This window comes from Myripristis murdjan, chromosome 8 (assembly GCF_902150065.1).
Source record: "Myripristis murdjan chromosome 8, fMyrMur1.1, whole genome shotgun sequence".
In the NCBI taxonomy this organism is placed as follows: domain Eukaryota; kingdom Metazoa; phylum Chordata; class Actinopteri; order Holocentriformes; family Holocentridae; genus Myripristis; species Myripristis murdjan.
The window spans coordinates 13,525,257-13,547,648 of record NC_043987.1 but is presented as its reverse complement, the minus strand read 5'-3'; the positions used below and the strand labels follow the sequence as shown (position 1 = coordinate 13,547,648).

Here is a 22,392-nt window from a genome sequence, read left to right as displayed (position 1 = left end):
AGTTGGACGATCATTTATTTTTCAACAGGACAATGACCCCAAACACACCTCCAGGCTGTGTAAGGGCTATTTGACCAAGAAGGAGAGTGATGAAGTGCTGCGGCAGATGACCTGGCCTCCACAGTCACCGTACCTGAATCCAATCGAGATGGTTTGGGGTGAGCTGGACCGCAGAGTGAAGGCAAAGGGGCCAACAAGTGCTAAACACCTCTGGGAACTCCTTCAAGACTGTTGGAAAACCATTTCAGGTGACTACCTCTTGAAGCTCATCGAGAGAATGCCAAGAGTGTGCAAAGCAGTAATCAGAGCAAAGGGTGGCTATTTTGAAGAAACTAGAATATAAAACATGTTTTCAGTTATTTCACCTTTTTTTGTTAAGTACATAACTCCACATGTGTTCATTCAAAGTTTTGATTCCTTCAGTTAGAATCTACAATGTAAATAGTCATGAAAATAAAGAAAACGCATTGAATGAGAAGGTGTGTCCAAACTTTTGGCCTGTACTGTATATATATATATATATGTGTGTGTGTGTGTGTGTGTGTGTGTGTGTGTGTGTGTGTGTGTGTGTGTGTGTGTATATATATATATATATATATATATATATATATATATATATATATATATACATATATATATATATATATATATATATACATATATATATATATATATATATATATATATATATATATATATATATATATATATATATATATATATATATATATATATTAGTGCTATTTATTTATTGTTTGCAATGTCTTCCTTACCAAGCAGAGGTGCAGACCCCAAATGTCGTTGTGCAACTTGTACAATGACAATAAAGGCTGTTTGATTTTGATTTGATTTAGTTTATTCTTCTCCTCCATTCCCCTTAATCAGACATGTTTCACATACCAGGACTGACAGAGAGAGCTTTGAGTGAACAAGAAAAGAGCTCTAGCCTTGATAACTGGTTTGTTTTAACAAACTTAGTTAACATTTCCATGCCATTTTGGGGTGTAAAAAATATTTTTAAGTATATAACCGGGGGAAGTCTGCCTCAATGGGAGGAGGCTAACAGTTAGCATTTGGAGCCTCCAGCACTCAGTAACAATGAGAGGAAGATAGCACCACTACTGTCCTACAGAACAGCTGGGGGTTACATTTAATAATATCACCCATTTTCTTCAAATGGGTGAGCTATCTCTTTTAAGGGAAAATCATCAAGATGTGATTACCAAATTGAGGTTATGCCAAAGTGCATGACTGTGAAATGCAGTAGTTACAACAAGCACATTTCATATGATTTACACTATCTTTATGATCTGTTTCTGTTTGAATACTGCTGGTCAGTCTACATTTTATCTACAGAAAGGGTTTTTGAACTAAGTTGACAAGAGGAGCTGAATAAAGTACCATTGCTGTCTGGCGCTCATAAGTAACTGAATCACTTGATGAAATGCAGCTATAATCCAGACTTTCTAAGAGTAGAGAGTAGAGAGAGAACAAGCTGAGATCATTTGGTTGGCATCCTGCTCAGTGACAACAAACACTAATGGCCGAAAATAATTAAATGTCCATGTTAATTAACAGTGCAATTACATTTGGAAAATAACTGATTCACTTGGAGGCTAGTGGTAGTATAAAGTATAAAGTCTGCAGGGAAGGATTATTTGATTACAGTGCAGCTGAAAATTGGTCTGTTTCGTTCTCTGTAACTGGGATGACGAGGGATGAGTGCCTCTTTCTATGTTACATATTCTGTGTCATGTGTTATGTTACATAAGGGTGGCTGGTTTGAAAAGCAATCTACGATTTCTTTTTAAAGATTTTTTTTTTATGGCATTTTTGCCCTGGTACCTATTTTCATCTTTTTTATCGACCACCTTAACCCTTCCCTTCACTGATATGAGTGAGTGATATGCTCCATGGTCTTCACCAAAGAGACTGAAGTTGCATTCATAGTACTCTATAATAAATGTCAAGCAGTGCATGAGGGCTTATTTCCATGACAACAGTGTCAAAAGCCATATTATCAAAATCTCTATGGCTGGAATCTTAAATGTAAATGTCATTCAAGAGCATTCATTTGAAGTTTAATTGCACTTTCTGTCTAATTCTGTGCTATTAAAACCCTTTTGTGTTGTTTTGCATTCACTACAGTGGTTTGACCTGGGCAGTACTTCCTGTGTGTTTATAGGACAGAGGCTGTTTTGATGTGAGAGTCAAAAAACAGAGAGAGGAAGAGCGGAGGGAAGTGTGATGCTTCTTAGGAAGAGATATGGAGAAGGAGGAAGGAAAAAAAAGTCACTCTCCAATCATGAGTTTTTCTCAGAACATTGAATTAAGCAGCGTGAACGGGTGGGGGCCTCGGGGGTCTGGGGGCGGCCGCAAAGATGCCCGAATGAAAGAGTTCGTTGTTTGATGCTGGGAGAGGGAGATGAAAGGGGAGAGGGAGATGGGGAGTTTGTTGGGCATCAGTCCCCTCTCCCATCGCCTCCTCACCCTGCGGCCTTCCCTCGCTCGGCCCATGTGAGCTAGAGTTCAAACACAGGGCCCACAGCTGCACCCATAGGCTGACACACACACGCACACACACACACACACACACACACACACACACACACACACACAGAAACACGTGCATGAGTGAATGCATGGGTTCATATAGGTCCAGGCATATGTGTAAGCATACATGTGAGTTTGCCTATGTATATTGAAATTATTTACATACCGTACACACAAACACACACACACACACACACACAAACACACGCACACACACACACACAGCCACATGTGCACAACCTGTAGTTGCAAATCAGATGAATACAGCAGAAATGCTAAGTCACTCACCCATACACACACCTACACAAGAGTGACACATACTGTATGACTTCAGGTAGACAGATACAGACACTGATATGAAGGAAAGATACACACTTTAAACTTAAAACACTTATTGCAACTAGAGTCAAGCTAAAGAGAGCTTTTTTTTTTTTATTTTATTTTTTTTATACTGCAGTAGTAGTAGACAGATGAACACCTGTATGTAGAGCTGGGAGAAAAGTCAATATTACCTTTTATCTACTTTCAGTGGAATCCTATTGTGATGTGGTGATTGTGGAATATCGTGACATAAATGTTTGATTGCGATGAAAAATTAAGAGACTGTCCTCCGGCTGTCAAAGTTAACACGTTAACGCATGTGATAAATTTGAGCACCTGAACACATTATTAAAAAATTAACACAGTGTTCAACTTTGAGCATTGGGTCTAACCACACATAGCAGTAAACATAACCCCAGATAACCCCCGATTTGTGAAACTCGCACCCTCTCGCATTAGATTCAGCACAGTAGGGCTTGACTCTGTGCTAACCTTAACCTTAACCTTAACCCTAACCCTTTCCTTAACCTTAACCCAACCCTAAACCTAACCTTAACCTTAACCCTAACTGCACTCACAAGAGTTTGAATCTAAATTGGCAAATTCAGATTGGGCGAGCATCAAGCTGCTGAATACTGATAACTGCTGCCTGCTGGATGGCAAATTTTCTTTCCTGAAGTTTGATCTCTGGATAGAAATAAAGTCATATGGCCACGGTGCAACATTGAAATGCCATTTTATCAGAGCACAGCAAATTTAAAACATCATCTAAATGCCAAATATGTTTTTGCTGGAGCTTCCAGTGATCCTAGTAGCGTGCCAAGCAGCGTAGTTCGTCCAACCGCACTTGTGTCGGGCATAAGGGGCAAATCTTTTACACTGTCAAGTTGGGGTTAGTTCATGTGTTGACTTTGAAAACGTTCTCTAAATATGGAAATAAATAACAGGTCATGCCATGCTGAATATCTAGTTACTGGACAGATGCTTGCGAGAAGCCATGTGCATTGTGAATCCCATACTATAGATGACAAATTATAGCCCAGCAACAGCCTTAAACCAAAGTGACAATGAATCTGAATCGCTACCTGTTAGCAGCCTGTTGACGCACTAGAAGTTAGTAGGCACTGTTAGCGACAACAACCTCGCCTAACTGCCGAATTTTTTCCTCACACTCCGCCATGGGACAGCGGCAGGGATGGGGAAGGTGTATGTATGTGTTAGTTCGAACTTGTATGAACTGGATATTTTGACCAAATGACAATACCAAGCAGTTTTTTATTTAATTTAAAACCCCCAAAACAAAAGGCTTGAAACATTTTAAGGAATATTAATCTAAATTGTTAGAGTTTTGTTTGACATCACATCCTAGCCCTGCATGTTTGCTTCAATAGGATGAACATTAATTTGTTTTTTAACGCAATTTTGCTCACATTTTTGTAAGTTTCAATATGAAAAAAAAATCTTTGTGATATTGTTCAACCACATTGCCCAGCCCTAGATGTGTGAAGGGTACAGTTGACTTGTACTGTAGCTGCCTCAGTAGCATACATTACTTCACTGCTTGTGAATTGTGTCAGTTTGAGTAATGGACATTTTTATTTTTACAAAGTCCGTAATCCCATTACTTGCACACAGCCTGGATCTGACTCGGATCTGCAGCAGAAATTACATCAGTGTGAATGCATTAGTAAGAGTTTGAGTTAGCAGGCCCGGCAACAATGCAGCCCTTGTCGCGGTCAACGAGAGACATTTCATACTGTTCAGTGTTGTGTCTGGTCAATTTTATTTAATGTTCATGAATTGAGATAATACTATTTACTCCTCAACATGTTACAATAGTTTGACTGGGAATGTGTTTTGCGAGCACGCTGACCTATTTAGCATGCCATGAATGTGACCTGGACTGGGAAATAGATATGCATCAACATTGTAGTAGCAGTTCCTATAAGTAAATGCTTTTACAATGGTGTCAGATGGAGAATTCATGGCTCTGGGAACAGATTTAATATTTCCTATGCAGTGCAGTTTCTTGATTTTTTTTTTAATGTCCCAGCTCCTTAACAGAATTAATCAATTAGCTGTTAATCATCAAATTCAGGGACTCATTAAACACAATTCACCAGATGAAAACTTCATGGCCATCACGTGACGCTCCCATGTCTAAGATTGTCAGTGGTCTTTATCCAATTAGATGTCCAAAAGCGGAAATCATCAAAACTTTTCAACTGGCACATTAGACACACAGAGGAATATTTTAGTTTCTTGGTTTAATTTTCCTCCCATGGTTTTTTAAGGAATAAATCAATTTCTGACTTGGCTGCCTGTCAACCACGCTGTTGTCTGTCAGGACAGGAAGCACAGTTAAATCTGCTGTTGACAAAGAAGTTATACAGCACAACATCGGCTCCACTGATGATCATGAAAAGACAACTTGTTCTTGAGCTCGGTAACAAAATTTAAAGTAAGAAGGTTTACAGAGTGATTAGTACACAGGCTTTTGTCTTTAGACATGGATCATTCTGCCATAACCTTATCTATGCTTTTCATTATAATTATAATTATCATCATCATCATTATTATTATTATTTATCACAAGCAGCATGAGGGCTTACTGCACTGTCGCTACCTTTTTACAGAAATTATTTTGAATCCAGATCTGTTCCCTTTCCAGTCCAAGCAAACAGATTGTTAAAACAATAGCTTGTGTTCAGCTGCATTACATTCAATGAGCATGCAGTGCTGTTGCAGGAAAGATGCAGATGCAGAATATGGGACATTTACAAAAGCCACAACACGATTCAAACTGAGATTCTAGGCTTGATCTGTTGAGAAATAGTTTCCCGACAACAGCAAGTAGCCAGCCTCATTCTTTTCCCATCCGGGATGGTATTCTTTCGCCTAAAATATTTTGGGAATCTGTAATCGTACACCTCTAATCCAGCAGCAGCAGCAGAGGAGACAGGTGGAAAAGGAGCAAGATGGTAGGAGAGGCTGCAGGAGGAGCTGTTAGCGATGAAAGAGATGCACAGCTAAATAGATGTTAGAAATAATTACGAGGATAATGTACAAGGGGTGTGAGACAGCTCAGATCGAAGCATTGCATGTTAAAGTTCTGACTGTTGTAAAGATCCCAAACAAGACCTTGAAAGCTGACAGAGTTAGGGAAAATGACAAGAGTGCAGAAGAGGGAAACAACAGGAAATGGGGAGAACGGGGACGTCACGACAGTAACACAGCCGTGACTTTGGGGTCAACAAATAGATAAAAAAGATAGAGGAAGAAGGGTTAGAGTGGTGGAACTCCAGGAAGAAGATAGATGGAGAGGAAGAAAAGATGATGGACACACACTCACGCACACATACACTCACACACACACACACACACACACACACACACACATCCCGTAATTAGCATGCTAACAGGCAGTTAAATGTCCCACACAAAGGCTCACTGTTGAGCCATTGGCTGCTCACTTTGGAGACAATGCACAATAGGAGTCAGTAGGAGCCCCAAATCACCCTAATAGCCTGTGTGGCCCACCACCGCTTCTTCTTTTTTACCACCCCACCGATCACACTCATTCACTCACTCACTGACTAACTAATGAAAAACTGATAGCCTGAAGGCCTGCAGTCACTAAACAGCTTGCCCCTTCCTCCTCATTTCCCTCTTTTCATCTTTTCATCCCCTGACATAAATGCTTCTCCAGTCCTTCCCAGGTTCAGAGGTCCAACTTGTGGGCTGTTTTGCTGTTTGCTTCGGGTCAGGCTTGTTGTACATGGGAAGAGCGACAGACAAAGAGACGGGGCATATAATTAAAGGGAAATCGAGAGAGGAGGGCCGTGAGGGGTTGAAAGGGGAAGTGGCTTATTAGCCTGACAGAAGGTGATTTTAACTTGATTAAAATCTGGAGAGAGACAAAAACGGGAGAGATGAAGAATGATTTAATTATAAGATAGGAACATTTAATCACTGAAAAAATGGCCATACTTTACATACTGATGTAAGGCCAGTGTTCTTTGTTGCACCGCAAAAAGAAAGTTACCCGCTGGTAAACGCAGCTGTGAGCAGTTCCTGTCCAAAACGCCGTCCCATATCCTCACCATATCAGAGATCAGGACACACAGAGGCAGCGTGCTCCCTGGCTGCACTGCAGGCCTGTGTCAGAGGGAGATCCATGACAAGCACTCCCGTGTGTTGCTGCTCGCTCACCGAGGCACATTTCAGGGAAGCTGATGGTGTGTCAACGATGGCGATGAGCCTGGATTTGTCTGCACTGAGGTTTACCCTCGCTGACCCCTGGTCAGATTTCCTGGCAACACAACCAGCCATCACCTGAAACCGGGAAACTTTAAGGACCTTCATGCGCTCAGGCGTAGTTTTTCAGTGTAATTTCTTTAAAGGAGAATTTATAAGTTCTTTTGTTCGCTGGCTCCTGGCCAGACCCCACTGATAGATATTTATCTTCCCATTACATTCAAACAATGGCTTCAGGGTTTTACACACTATGAAACATCCAGTGCTTTTTTACCTTTAGGTTTCAGGGAATTTAAAAAATAAATATGGCCAAGATGTTTATGTATTTCATATTTTCATCTCATGTTATTTCATAAGATATTTCAAGACATTTAAATTACACCTTTCCAATCATATCAAATAGGTTACTGAATGTTAACTAATGATAGCTTATGGAAGACCAAATGTGTGGTTTTACCTTGAATTATGGCCCTGTGTCCCTTTGGATTTTCACTATCTATTGTTTTTTTTTTTTTTTCTTTACTTTTGTTCAATGGGAAAGTGTTGATGTTGTTAATATTTTGTCAGACTGACAACATTTAAGTTGCATCTTTTCTGTCATATCACATACAACGCTATGACACTGCAGCTTGCTTAAATTCACTGTTGTCTCATGTTTTCCAGTGGATGAGCAAATCATCAATATGCTGTTTCACCTTGTAATATGGCCTGATTTTCACAATCCATTGTAAGAAGTGCAATCTGGGACACAGCAGCATCAGGCTACACTATTTCTACAATTTGAGCTTCCCATCATGAGCGTGACACAGGAGCGTTAACAAATACCATGTGAATATGGTGAGGAGGGAAAGACATTTACATGCTGAAACTTGAACATGCGAATATAGACCTGAGCAAAAATATGACATAACATTGTCACAAATGTTTGCATTATTATTTATACACGTGTATGACTCGTCTTACTGAAAGTGTATAGTCTAAAATCTGGCTATTTACTTTCAATATAAAGAAATCAAGCGCTCTCCATTGTTTTGCAAGTACTCAGCATGTGGTAGTATGTTTTAAATACACAAAAACTATTTAAGTTCTTAATGAAAAGAGACATGGTGTTTTTTACAGAGACATAATACAGGAATTAAGTCTCTGTGAAGTACTGTCACCAAACATTTCCCTGCATATTCTTCATATTTCAAATTCTTGTGTAATTTGACGATGACAGTTATTGCTATAGTATGCGATAGTTCTGCCATTGTGTTTTCTCAGATGGTTCAAGTTTGATATTTTAAAATGTTTAAATGGGTGCCAATTGAAAACTCCTTGTAAGATGAGTTTTAAATCTAATCTTTTGTAATGTAAAAATATCTCTAAGCCTCTCTTATTAGTTCAGAGTTCATGATCTGAACTTGAGCAGCTTCTGCTGCCTCACTTGCAGTGCTGGCTGGACACTGGACCACATGCACCACTAGAGGGAACATACGGCTCAGTGATTTCCTCTGCAGCCGCTCCGTGATCCAAGAGGCTTCAGAGGCATCTAGTGGCATCGAATGAGCACAGCAAACAGGGCACCGGCTTCAGAGCAGTTACAAGAGCTCAAACAGCAAACCTGAGACCGTCTTTTGGAGCAATTTTTGTGTTTAATGTGCTCAGCAGCAGTACTTTTGTGCTTCTTTTACCAGGAACAGAAAACAGAACAAAAACAGATACAGAAACAACCAAAATTATATAAATTGTGATTTTCAACATCAAAAGGTATACAAGGAAGAGTAAAGTGCTTCGTACTGTTGTTTTCTTTTCAAGTTTATTCCAAATCGGGACATTAATTTGTCCAGTGCATTTTTTTTTTTTTTTTTTTTTTTTTTGTATGTCCAAGAATGGGTTTGAAAATCACCAAAGATTTACAAAGCAGGAAGACTTAGCAGCAAAGAACAGATATTAAAATACTGTACCATATTATAACTTTATCTGTTACACAAAATGGCATTTACATTGGTTGATATCATTTGTTATTATTAATAAAATTGGCTAACCCTCTGTGCTCATGTTGATGAGTTTAGTATCAGCTAATACATTTAAGGTCCAGCATGACAGAATTATGGAAAGTGTGTGTGCTTGTTATATAATTGTCAATAAGAACATTTTTAGTATGCCTAATAAAGTTCTGAATATTTAGCAAATGGCAGGTTTTGCACTGAAAAATGAGATAATGTAAATTTAAAAAGCTATCTGTATCGAACGCTAGATGCTCAGATGCACACATGCTCCCTACAGCCGTTTTTTTGTATCTCACTCTCTGTCACAAACACACACATGCTCAAGCGACATAACGCAGCAAAGATAAAGTCACAAAAAAAAAAACAACAAAATAAACTCAGAAGTCATTCAAGAATGAGAGTTCCAGTCTTGTTATGGGAACAGGTGCAGTTAATAGAGGCAGAGGTACACCGTTTGGATGGCCCGTATGTGAAACGAGCAAAACTGCAAGAAATTGAAACGTGACAGGGAAAAAAAAATATCCACACATAATCCCGATCATTGCGCTCAATATTAGTGTCAAATAATATTTGGAGTTGGTTTCGGTTTGCTTGAGAGGCCAGATGGGTGGGGTCAGCTACACAGGACAATGCATCAAGTACTGGGAGGTTTGGTTCATCACAAGATTTTCAAGCTTTAGTGTTTGTTCCCTGTGACTGACTTGAATTGTACCATCTGGTCCTCCCAGCATGTTGACCCAGGTTTTATACCCTCCCACTGCACAGGAGAAGTATCTTTTAAACTCATCTATTATACTACCAGCATAACATCCTTAGTTCACTGCAATCCACATGACATACATTTATACACAACCTTTTACTCAGGGTAGTGCTCATCCTCCATATCACCATCAAATGACCTATTGCACATTTCCGGGGATTGCATTCATTGACATGGCATTGTGCTAACAGCCATTGCCCTCATCCCTTTGCTCCCGTTGTGTTTTACAATGGCTTGTAACTTTCCATCATCAGTCAAAGACAATGAATACACTTTGGCTACATGCTCTCTCAAACAGAGATGCTCTGTATTACACGCTCCAACTTCAACCCTTTGGCGAACAGCGACACCGCTAACATGAATCACAGCTACTTCTCAGTATTGTTTCTGTTATCACTGGTTTAACAACCTCCGCCAGAAACAAATACACCAGCAAAAATGAGAACATTTCAATAGTTTCAGTATCTCAAATTCAAGACGAGTATTTTGTTTGTGTATTTTTATATCAGACATCCTGCACTGTAGTGAATAAGACATCTGTTTGTGCTTTTTTTTTTTGTTTGTTTGTTTTTTTAAAGAAAATTATCTTATTCATAAAAATACCCAGCTACATGACTAATGATTGCACTTAGAATGGTGTTGTTGGTATACTGCACAGCAAAAGTAAATACAGTTAACGCATACTAAAATACCCAGGTGACGGAGAGTTTTTTATATTTTTGAGGGAAAGATTTGACAAAACAGCCAGACTCACCAAAAAACAGTGCAAACAGCAGACTTTGTAAGAAACTATTGCAGGCATGATGACCAGTGAAATCAATCGTTGTCCATACTTTGATATACAGTGCCTCTTAAAATTGAGCATTGCAGTCTCGAGTTCACTCTTCTCCAAAAAGGAAGAAAATTCCACCGAAATTCCTATTGCTTTCAGAAAATCTTTCATTTACATTCACAGAAGAAAAAAAACCTAAACATTCTTATACTGGATTAACTTGTAACTATGCAAAATCTAAATACATTAATTATGTCTAAAATATGACTCAGGTTTTTGGACTTTTTTCTGGTAATTTCTATTGTGCTTTCCTTTGGTTATCAAATCATATCTTATTCTAAAGGGTGCCAAAAAGGGTGCTTTTTCAAACATCCTTTATCGTCTTGCAGAGTCAGACACGTTGTTTGTTATTGCTCTTTAGTAAAGGTAACAAGATGCCTTTGCCAAAAGATGCCAGCATTTAGGAAAAAACACTTCCTTGTCATATCATTCTTCATGAGGTGAGATCATCATACAGATTTGAATTCAAATGTTGAACAATACTGGCAAGGCAAAAGGGGTTTCAGTTTCTGTACAACAAACCCAGTGCCGAACATGCGAAGTATATAAGGGTGCAATCACTCTTCAAGACCAAGTGACGTCAGGTCTTTTCAAAATAAGGGATCTGCAGGTGGAAGAAGAGGGACGTGGGAGCCTGTGCCCCTCTTACATCTCGTGCTCATTATTATATGTCATTGGATCAAGAGGTATGTCAGTCTGTAGCATATCCAACTCCATCTGGTTATTGTCCATGTCTAGAACACACATAACATTTTGACTGTCAGATGTCAGGGTCGTAGTGTCCTGGAACACATTTTGGAAGTCTACAGAAACTGAAGTCCTCCTTTCATCCTCCCTTTCTTTGCTCCCAATCTGATTGGTGTCAAAGATGTCATCGTCATCGTCCCCACAGTTCAGTGCTACCTCGTTCTCATAGCAGAAGGCGGTCAGCGACCGTGGCATCAATTCTTGTGTTGCTCTGGGTGCAGAGACATGAGAGTTGGCAGAGGAGGGTCGGCTGGCAGCCTCGTCAAGCTCTTTGGCACTGAGGTGGGGCGTCGACGGCACCTCGTATGTCATGTGGAAGCGACCGTAGTCCACCTTGTAGCGGTCCCGGTCCTCATAGATCACAGGCTCAAACCTGTGGCCCCAGAAGATCTCCCTGGAGAGGTAGGAGCTGCGGAACTGGGTGGTCATGGCTGTGGCCTCCACCATCCCCTCCAGGATCACCACGATCTCAAACTCATCTGACTCCAGATCGGCTCGGCTTAATGTATACAAGGGGCTATCTTTATCTATCTCGTGCACTATAACCAGTGGGGACACTAGAAACAGCCTGTCCGTACCCTCATCGTAGCCCACATTGAGGTCCATCTGCTCCAAGGGGATAAACTCGCCCTCGGCTGTGACGTACGGCCGGATGAGCTGAGCACGGACATGAGCCTCCACGATGTGGCTCTTCCGCAGGTTGCCCACCCTCCACATGAGGCACAGCTTGCCATCACGCAGGGTAATTACAGCATTTTTAGAGAACATGAGAGTCTGGTTCCTCTTCTTTGGCCGTGCCATTTTGGCCATGATGGTGCCAATCATGAAAGAGTCAATGATGCAGCCCACGATGGACTGGACCACCACTGTTAGCACAGCAACTGGGCACTCCTCGGTGACACAGCGCCAGCCATAGCCGATGGTGGTCTGGGTCTCCATGGAGAACAAGAGTGCCCCAAGAAATCCGTGGACATGGTTTATGCATGGGATCCTCGGCTTATGCCCCCCTGCACCTAAAGCAGTGGCACCGTATCCAGGGTTCACTCCATGCTGTCCCGCCACTGCCAGCCCTTCATTGTTCAAAAGGGTCTGGTCATCAAAGTCGCCATGGGCCAGAGAGACTGTGTAAAAGATGATGCCAAAGAAAAGCCAGGAGATCATGAAGCTGCAGCAAAAGATAAGAAGCAAGTATCTCCAGCGGATGTCCACACAGGTGGTGAAGATGTCGGCCAGATAGCGTTGCCTCTTTTCCTCCAAATTGGTGAATACGACGTTACATTGTCCATTTTTCTTCACAAAGCGGCTCCGCAGTTGGCTGGAGCCCCTTGTCAGGATCTTTCCGTTGTAGTTGTTCATGCCTTCTTGTCCCCTCGTGCTGGACGCAGCAGTGGAGGCGGCTCCCGACCTCCTAGCACTGTCCTCTGTTTCTGTCTCGCCGGGTGAATGCAGTTGGAAACTAGGGGAACCGTGACCGTTATGGAGTCCTAGACTTGCGATCTTGTGGCGTTCGTCTTCTGGTATAATGTCTGACACAATGCTGTACCTGTCAGAACAACAGACGGAAAAACACAGTGAAGAAATTAGGTTTAAAATAAATAGCACACAAAACACATATGAACAAAAGGTGGGTCAACTTGTCTTATGTCTTGCTAACCCACCAAAAAGTATTTCATTATTCTGAGTTTCAATGGAGAGTTTTAGCATCATATGATGTTCTAAATACTGTTGCAGAGACTTTTTAACCCTACCAAGATAAAACCTTTTAAGGCAACACCAAATTCTTGTAATGTTTTGGAAATGGATATATTTAAGCATATAGATATTACACATACAATGGTGTGTGCAATACGAGAAACAAAGAGACATCCAGGACAAGGAAAAACAGGAAGAAGGTTTATTATAGCACCTATAATCTTATTGCACCCTCTGTACTTTCCAGTGTAACATTTAAAGGGCACAAAGTGAGTGTGCATAGCTCACCATAGGAGAGAGAGATAGGAAGATAATGCATGACTCACTACAGGGTACAAAGGATGTGGGGAGAGTCATCTAATAGCAAAAAAAGGCACAACGTTTGAAGGGGAAATCCTAATAAAAAAAAGTATTGGTAAAAGTATCCCAATAACCCTAATTATTATGAATAAAATTATATTGATCAAACACTTGATCACTTGGATGTATCGATCACACTAACCTGTATCTCTCCTTTACATTGGGGATTACAGCTGGGAAGGTGAGTTCAGTTTAGCTGCGTGAGAAGGATTGCTGTCATCATGGATTATAGGATTATATCTGAGCTGGTGTCAATCAGACAACCCATTTTGAGTGGGACAGATGCATCGACTCTGACTGATCAGTTAACGCTTGGAGAAATCACCTCACCGAATGCTGTCACTATCTGTCAGTGTTTCATCACCCGACTCATTACTAGCATTCAGACATTGAAACTTGTGTTTTAGGCCCATGACATGCCATTCTGTTATTTAATTTGGTAGATTTTCTGAGTTCAGTTACATGAGTTGTTTCATAATGCAAGCATTGTGAAGCCCGTTGAGGACGTAGCTGTGATTAAGGGTCGCACAAATAAACTTGACTCAACTTGACTCATCAGTGTATCAAGTTTGTGCAATAAAATTTATTGCCAGGATGGGAAGCAGACCAGGGCCAAACAGCTTAATTTCATCACAGCAAAATTAATGGGCACTTTGGCCCTCTCATTTCTCATTTCAGAGTTGTTTATGCCTAAACGAGATATTACTACGATCAACTATTTTGGGGAGGATGGAGTATCTACAGATTTGAAAGCTGAACTTTAGAGGTTTCTCAGGCTTGTCAGTGAAAGAGGGATTCACAGTGTTAGACAAAAATAAAAACAAACAAACAAACAAACAAACAAATAAAGGGAAATGAAGCACAGTTCCTGTCCAAGTTTGTCCTAGATAGAGGGTTGCCTCCAGATCATATGGCTCACCTATTGGCTCTACTTGTTCCCATGGCACCAGTGATGGCCAGTATCGGGATTGGGCAGACCAGAATCTGCTTCTGTGAGTCGCCTAGTCCCAAAGATTAGGTGTCGCCATGAAGGTGGCGATTGGCCGCTGAGAAAAAACACTGAAGAGGTAGAGAAAGAGAAAGACACAGAGAGAGAGAGACATTACACCGTCAGCCAGTATCAAATCCTGCAAGAACCATCATGACATTATATGACAGAAAACATACCACCAAATTCTAACTGGATTAAACCTAGAATGAGGAAAAAGGGAAATATCAGCATAAAAATATCACATTAAAGACACTTCACTGTATTATAATAACCTTCCAGTATCTCTTTCTCTTTTTTATATAATCTTGCATTGTTTTATCGTAGTTTATCTGTTTATATCTTTGAACAATTTGATGTGGTTTTGTGAAATATCAGGAGACACAATGGTCTTGTTTGGCCTTAACTTTCAAGAACAAAATACAGTGGTGTAGTTTTGGAGGCTAAAGGATTATTTGTTTACAAGGTAAATCAGTGTATACCTAAAGTTTCATTTTGTGGCAAAACAACAGAGATATAAAGTTGTAAAGGGCCAGAGGAGTATCAACTTGAATATTTAAGGGCTGAAATTGGGTTTTCAGCCTCCTGTTCGTACAATTTAATGTGTTGGCCATTGCTGCCCTACTAAAGCTGTTGAGAGGCAAATTAAAGGTCTTATTAGATAAATTAAATCTAGCAACTGACCCCAACATCTCAGTTTAATCCTCAGCAGAGGCCAGGCAGATCAACGACGCCTTGTTAAGACCTCCTCCAAGGAAGTTTTGTTTTTGTTATCTAATTTGTTTCCCTGTCTCTCTGTCAGCATTTCAGTGGTGATCTAGATGTGGGATTCACACCATACTCCATTGAAGTTTTTTTTTTTTTTTTTTTTTTTATCGCCACAAACAGTGTTTTCAGTGTTGGCAGAGGTTTGTACTTATCCACTGGCTAATTCTGAATGACCCCATCCTTGTTTTTACTGTTTTTGGCACATATGGTGCCATGTCTTATTTTCTCTTGTAATCAAACCTATCAAGCTTGTGTAATCAATACCAGTCATTAGAGTACATTTAATTTTTTTACCATACATTTTTAGGTGGCAGAACATCTTCATTTAGTGTTTTTCTGACTGTTGAAATAGTGTGTATTTAAATGGGATGAGAAGCTGAACAGGAAAAGTCGCACATGTCCTCCACTGTGCCTGCTGTGTTACCTTCATTTTGTAATAGTGAGACAGTTTAGCCCTTACAACCTCACCGTAGCGATCATGGCTGCATCTGTATTAGACTCAGATGCTCTCACAGTTTCCCTCCATCAGCAGATGATGAGCCTGTACTTGAAATTGACCCTCATACCGGATAAATATTCCTGGATTTGATCTGAATGTTTGCCTGCCAAAGAGGTTCACTGGAGCATGAACTAATGTCGATGGTTTTAATTGAACTACATCTACTTCATCTCAGATATCGGCCTTAATGATTGAAGCTCTTTCTCTTTGTCTTGTATTTTCATGGAAAACATAAAATAACCAAAGTGCAAGTGGCATTTTCAGACAATTATTGGCTTTGAGTACCAGATTGTCAGAATGTATTGCCAATGGAGACTTAGTTGACTTTCAAGCGCCCCCTTGTTAAAAGTTTTGGCACCTATGAGAAACTCACCCATCACTAATACAAACCCCCCAAAAATACCATCTTTGCAAATGGTATGGCAATAGTAAGTCTGATTACAAGTGACCACAACAAATCATGCCTCACTAAAACAGTCAGACGGTACAAAACTAAAACAGCTTGACCCCAGGATGATTCCCTGCCTTTAACAAACACACACAACTGTAGCTTGAGGTTTTTCTTTTTACTACATAAAATGTCTGCCCCCAAAAAAGCACTGTCTTATAATCCTTGCATCGTAATACCTGTAACGCACATCAGCTGATGGTTCCAAAATGAAGCCAGCTGTGTGTTCACTGTGTCTGGGTGCACATCAGCAGGTTTTATTTATTACGGTTATAGATTACTGTGTGACTTTGCGTGGCCACAGCAGGTGTTTTTAATGGATGCTCTGTCTGATGTCACTGACAACCAGGTCAAACATGGCTCCCAGTAACAACCTTGGCATTTAGTTGTCTATAACATGGTTTAATTTTAGCCTCACTTCTCCTATTCTCAGGAATATTGTAGTGTTCAGCGCAGCCCACGTCATCGTAACTATAAATGTGTCTTTGCCAAAGAAGAGCTGAAGATTTTGTTTATTTTTTACTCTTTTCCGTGGTAACTCATTTACGTCATGCATAGGCAGCACTACACAAACCAGCACAAACTGAGGTTGAAATATAGCAGCCTAGCAAATTATTCTGTCCAAACTAATTCCATTTAATCAAGGAAAGGGTCTATATTTCTTTAGAAAGTAGTGTTGCTTTACACTGACATTCACTCCTTTTGTCTAACTGTCTCTTACCCCAGACTGAACCGACATTTCATTAAAAAAAAAAGTGACAGAGCTTTTGTCTCAAACTCCCTTGCAGCTCTTTGCATAATCTTTTTACTGACATCGGAGCACAATACTGCTTTAAAAGCCACTCAGCCAGGAATTGAAACAATTTGGAATATGCCATTTTTATTTCCAGAATGTGTTCAAAATCTGCACCACACTTATTCCTTTGTGTGTATTTATATGTAGTATATGTGCACATGTATGTATGCGTTTCTGAATCATATGCATGGGTGTGTGTTATTACAATTTTTAGCTTAGTTTTGTGTGTTTGCTGTCGCTTTGTTCTTATGTTGTCTTTCTTCTTACAGGTATCTTTGGTCTCAAACCAACCAACAAGACGGCTGTGGACCAGCTTCTCCCACCCTGAAGTCGTATCTATAAAAGGAAGATGCAACGTGCCAGCAGTCCATTAGTGAAGGTGTTTGCTTTTTTGGTGCAAAAGGTCTCTAACCCCCCCCCCCCCAATAAACACAAGAGCGAGAGAGACAGAGTGCAGGTACAGTTGTTTTTACTGCAGAAATGAGACACACACAGTGCAAACCAGTTGGTGGTCACCAAGTAATACTGGGGACTTTCACTCAGGCTAGTTTCCATAGGAACCCATCTCCTGTGGCATTTGGGGACAGAGTGAAGTGGAGAGAGTCACCAGAGATGTGGTGGTGTAGGGGGGCTAGTATACAGTAAGTGCTCTTATAACATGAGTCAGAGAAAGAGAGAGAGAGAAAGAGACAGAGAGGGTTGAGGAGAGAAGGAGGTAAAAGGGCAGCAGAGCGACACCTACATTTCTTTTTAAATAGAATGAAACTGAGGGGCAAGAGTTGGGACTTTAAGAGTGGGGAATTTAATTTGAGCGTCTATTGAAAGGAAAGTTGCAGAGTGAGACTGGGAGAGAGAAATAGACGACACATTAATTTGCAAAATCAGATAGCGCCAACTGTGTCCCTTTCTGTAAGAAAAGAAAAGAGACAGGAGACTTTGATATCGATATTGGATACAGATATCGTCATCAGCTGAAAGTCTCACATCTTTTCTTGTTGGGGTCTTTTTTTTCTAGATCATCTCAATTCAAAAAAACATGCTAGTAGGCCGATGCATAGACAATATTATCTTCTGCAACAAAATTTACTTTAATTATATTTTTATGGAATGATATTTATTTGTTTATGCAAATGAACCCCTCCGTGTGGTCTGTATTTCCATGTAGATTTATTGGCCTTAAGTAAAATACTGTTTGCAAATGCCTTTTGTGTTTTGCTTTATCCTATTTTGGTGGCAAGAGATTTGGATTTACGACAAAGGACAATACAGTGAGAGCCAGAGAGATTTTCTGGATGGAAATAATGATGAACCTGTATTGCACAACAGTGAAAGATACACAATGCCTCTGTCCAGGAGGTGAGTGTGTGTAGGAAGTGAGTTAGAAAGTAAGAGAGAGAGAGAGAGAGAGAGAGAGAGCTGCATGACTGTGTGTGCATGTATGTATTAGTGTGTGCAGGCTTGGGTGTCTCCTGCCCTTGCACCTATATTGTATGAGTGTGTGGCTGTGTGTGTGTTTGTGTGTGTAATATTTAGCAGCGGTGGAAGCTGCCTCCCAGGCCCCCTTCCTAACTCCTCCCTAATCCCTTAAATTGCAGATCTAATAGTCAATCATAATCTCAACACAGCGATATGAGAGAAGTACAGAGTCAGTCTATGATCAGCGACTTCAAGATTTCCCAATTGTTAATCCGGCAGAGGGAGGAAGTGGATGAAAGAAAGAGAGAGACAGAAACAAAGAGGGAGAGAGAGAGAGAGACAGAGGAAGTAGAGGAAGGAAGCCAACACAAGCAGGTCAGATCGTGGAGGCTGGTGGGATTAAAATGCAAAAGGTTCTATTTCCCATAAATCCTTGCCACATTTAGCGTGGCTAATCACCACTGATGAGTCATCATATTACCAGGAAACACATTTGCATCTAGTATGAACACCAGAGAGAGTTCACATGGCTCCTGCTGGACTCTTCAAGTCTCTGTATTCCTTTCATCCCTTTTATTTAATTTTTTCCAATTCCAACAATGCATTCTCTCTACCATAACAAATCAGCTTTAAAAAACACATATTCAGTGAACATGGCTCTTATCACTTCAGTAAGCACCAATTGTATAATGGGGTCTCAAAGTGAGTTATATTTTGGTCGTAATTTAGTCATATCTGATCATTTATAAATGGAGAAATGTGCAATATTGAAGGCAGAACACGTTAATAGTCATCTTTTCCATTGTGCAGCATACACTCTCACTTTAGAAAGGTGCTTTTGTGCAGCAGTTTGTTTGCTGTCTAAAACAACAGCAACAAAACAACGGTAAATCAGTTCGGCCAAGCAATTCTCTGAGTGAAAAATGCTGGGATGAAAGCTCAGTGTTGACAGTGTTATATAAACTTTATCTATTACCAGAAGCACATCATTGCTAAGCATTTGTGATGTAATTTACCCAGGTTGAGGACTCGCTGAGTCCCTCTCATCCAGGTGATTCATGCCACGGGGCTTTGTGTCAGGATAATTGGACAGTTAGCCTACTGCATGTTTGAGTTTTCAGTTTTGTGCCATGTTATTTTATGTGATGTTTTTAGTTTCTTTATGCGGTGTGGTGAAATCAGCTAAATGAGATTATGATCAAGAGCAATTTTGATAATCTCCTGGGATTCAGACTCATATTATTCCAGTTAAAATGGAGGCTTGAGCCAGACTGAGCAGGTTCATTTTACTTACCTTCTGTTTTCCTTTGTAAACTATGAGCTTGTAGTATGTGAAAAAATAAAATCAATAATAATAATAAAAAAAACAAAAAAAAAACACTGGTTTCACCTCTGCTTGTCATGAGCCAACCCACAGAGAAGCAGCACAATGTCAGCCAGTACTAAGAATTATCATCACTCTGCCATCACATCCCAGACAACCTCTGTCTTGGCTTCTTTTCAGATTTTTGGTTTTTTCCAAAATTGTCCTATTTCAGTCTTCTGAAACAGCTATTGTGATTCCTTTTATTATTATTATCATCTTTATTGATAATCCATTAAAGGGGGTTGTTTGCTAAGTACTGCACACCCATTTCCAGTTCTGATTATTACACATTGTTGCCACATTTACATGATGTAAGAGTAAATAATCAATTTGGATAAAACTCTGTTAACAACTAAATGTCTATGATACCTCAAAAATTCAATAGTAGTTTTCAACAGTGATTTTCTTTCATGGCACATTTATTTGCATCTCATTTTGAAATGAAACCCTTCGAGTGCTTTCCTCCTCTGACCGTCTGAACAATCTGGAAGCATCTCAGGTTGTTTATTGGACGGAGACAGGGAGACCGCCCCAATTAGTGCTAATCATCAGCTGTTCACTAAGCCCTCTATTGATCATCTTCAGTTAGTCAGTCGATACCATTTCACATCCCACATACCACACCGGGGTAGTAGCACTGTCTAATGATTGTGTAAATAGAGATAACAAGGAGCATTTGGGGTGAAATTTGCTGCCTGGGTTACGAGTTCATTAATCTGAACGGTGTGATCAATCGATCTGGTCATGAAAAGGCCATCAGGGATCTCTAAATAAAGAACAACATTAGGACCAGAGTGATGTAGTGAAAGCAAAACAGATCAATAACTTCCCCTTCCAAGGTTTTAATGAAATTGCTCTTTATTCAGATTATCTGTTGATAAAGTGCAAAGAACTGTGCTATGAGAGCCGCACTAAATACTATAGTTAACTACAACAGCTGAGACTTGTTCATTCATCAGCTGGTATTCAATGTTTTATGCTGATTTTGTCCATACAAGAACATTTTAGTGAGATTTTTAGTTCATGGAAGCATCCCACTATGCATATTGAGAGATTGAGATCAGAGCACTGTGTTTAAAACACTGTTTAAAACACTCAGATTATTCATAACACCTGAATACCTCTCCATACGCTTCCCAAGCAGGGAACCTGAAGGACTTTTTGTTTTTTAAGGCTTTCTGTCTTTCTTTCTTTATTCTTGTTTCATTGGCATAAATCACATGTAGAAATACACAATTGACCTCAAACAACAGTTCACAAAAGATGCAGAGGAAGCAGTTATTGACATTTTAACATATCCTTTCCAATGTGTTGGAACTTTTATCAACCGGTGCACTGGACTGTCTTTAAATACAATACATGCCTCTAAGATAGATCATGTCAACATGTTTTGACTTAATATGTTTTGAGACGATGCCTTTGAGTCTTTGAGATTTACAGTACATGACGGAGGAGCCTGACTATTCGCATGATCAAACACGACACAGCAGTTTCCATGATGCCCCTGCTTTAGCCTGTCTGACGCAGTGCTTATTATGACATCTGTGGACGAGCAAACTCTCTGCAAACAAACCTGGAGTTGTTTTTAATACATGACAATTGGAAGAGCCTCATCAAATGAATTAACTCTGCAAACAATGAATTTATACCAAGAAATGACAAATTTGTGCATCTTCTCTTGTTGAAATACAGCATAATAATTGAATCGATGTGATGCTCACCTTGCGAGTTAGTTGCTCTGTTATGTCACTTGGCTATAAACTGAATTCCCTTTGTACCGCCGCTTCACTTTTCAGTATCCCACTCGCACTGTCCGGGGCAAAGGTCCCATATCTTCAGTCTTCTAACAGTCTGCGTGTCCGTCTCTCCTTTTATTTTCAGTTTCTTTTCACTTTTCTTCTCATAGCGCCTTCTTCATTACATGTCCGTTGTTGTATTCCTCTTGTTTCTCTCTTTTAATCCTTTATTGTCCTCCGCTGCCTCTTTCGCTGACTCCTGTGTCCTATAATCCTGTCTATGTGCACTCTCCTATGTGCACTCATACACCCTGGGCTGAAAATGCTGTGTCAATCTCCCCTCAGCAGAGCATGTGGGTTTGGGAGGGAGGGATGGAGAGGAGAGGAGAGGAGAACAGAGAGGAGAGGGAAAATGGAGCAGAGGAAAGAAAAGAAAAGAGTGGAAAGGAAAGCAAATAAGAGTAAAGGGGGGGCTGCTACTTTGTCTGTGCACTCTCAGCATGTGTAGGCGTTGAATGATGCCTCGTGTGCCCATGTAAGTAAACGGGAACACGTTTGAGTCATGATGTTTGGAACAATTTCTAGTCCAATTCGCTTAGAGCAACAACAATAGAGATGATACTGCAACAGGTGGAAGACAAGGAAGATATGAGTGCTTGAAAAAGAAAAAAAAAGTGGATTGTTTTACCACCATAGTTTGAATCTGGGCTATAACCATAATGAATGCACTCTCACAAGGCTATGGAATTGGCTTTTAAACATAATCCCTTTACATTTACTCCCTCACAGTAACGCCAGGGACGGTTTCCAGCGTCTTATCGCTGGTGGTGCAGTGAGAGCCGACTGTCAGTGCATATTAGTC

At 40.2% G+C, this 22,392-nt stretch overlaps 1 protein-coding gene across 2 annotated transcripts; it reads right to left on the bottom strand.

Moving 5' to 3' along the window:
- Positions 1-8,745: 8,745 nt before the first annotated feature.
- kcnj4 (potassium inwardly rectifying channel subfamily J member 4) lies at positions 8,746-21,860 on the bottom strand. 2 transcript variants are annotated; one of them, XM_030058702.1, is made up of 4 exons: positions 21,516-21,860; positions 14,433-14,572; positions 11,349-13,004; positions 8,746-11,300 (listed from the first exon to the last, which is right to left on the bottom strand). In XM_030058702.1, exons 2-3 carry the CDS (start codon positions 14,453-14,455, stop codon positions 11,360-11,362), a joined length of 1,668 nt encoding a protein of 555 aa, XP_029914562.1. In that variant the 5' UTR covers positions 14,456-14,572; positions 21,516-21,860; the 3' UTR covers positions 8,746-11,300; positions 11,349-11,359. The 2 variants fall into 2 exon arrangements, with proteins under 2 accessions (XP_029914562.1, XP_029914561.1); XM_030058701.1 differs by having other exon boundaries at positions 8,746-13,004.
- Between the last annotated feature and the right edge of the window lie 532 nt (positions 21,861-22,392).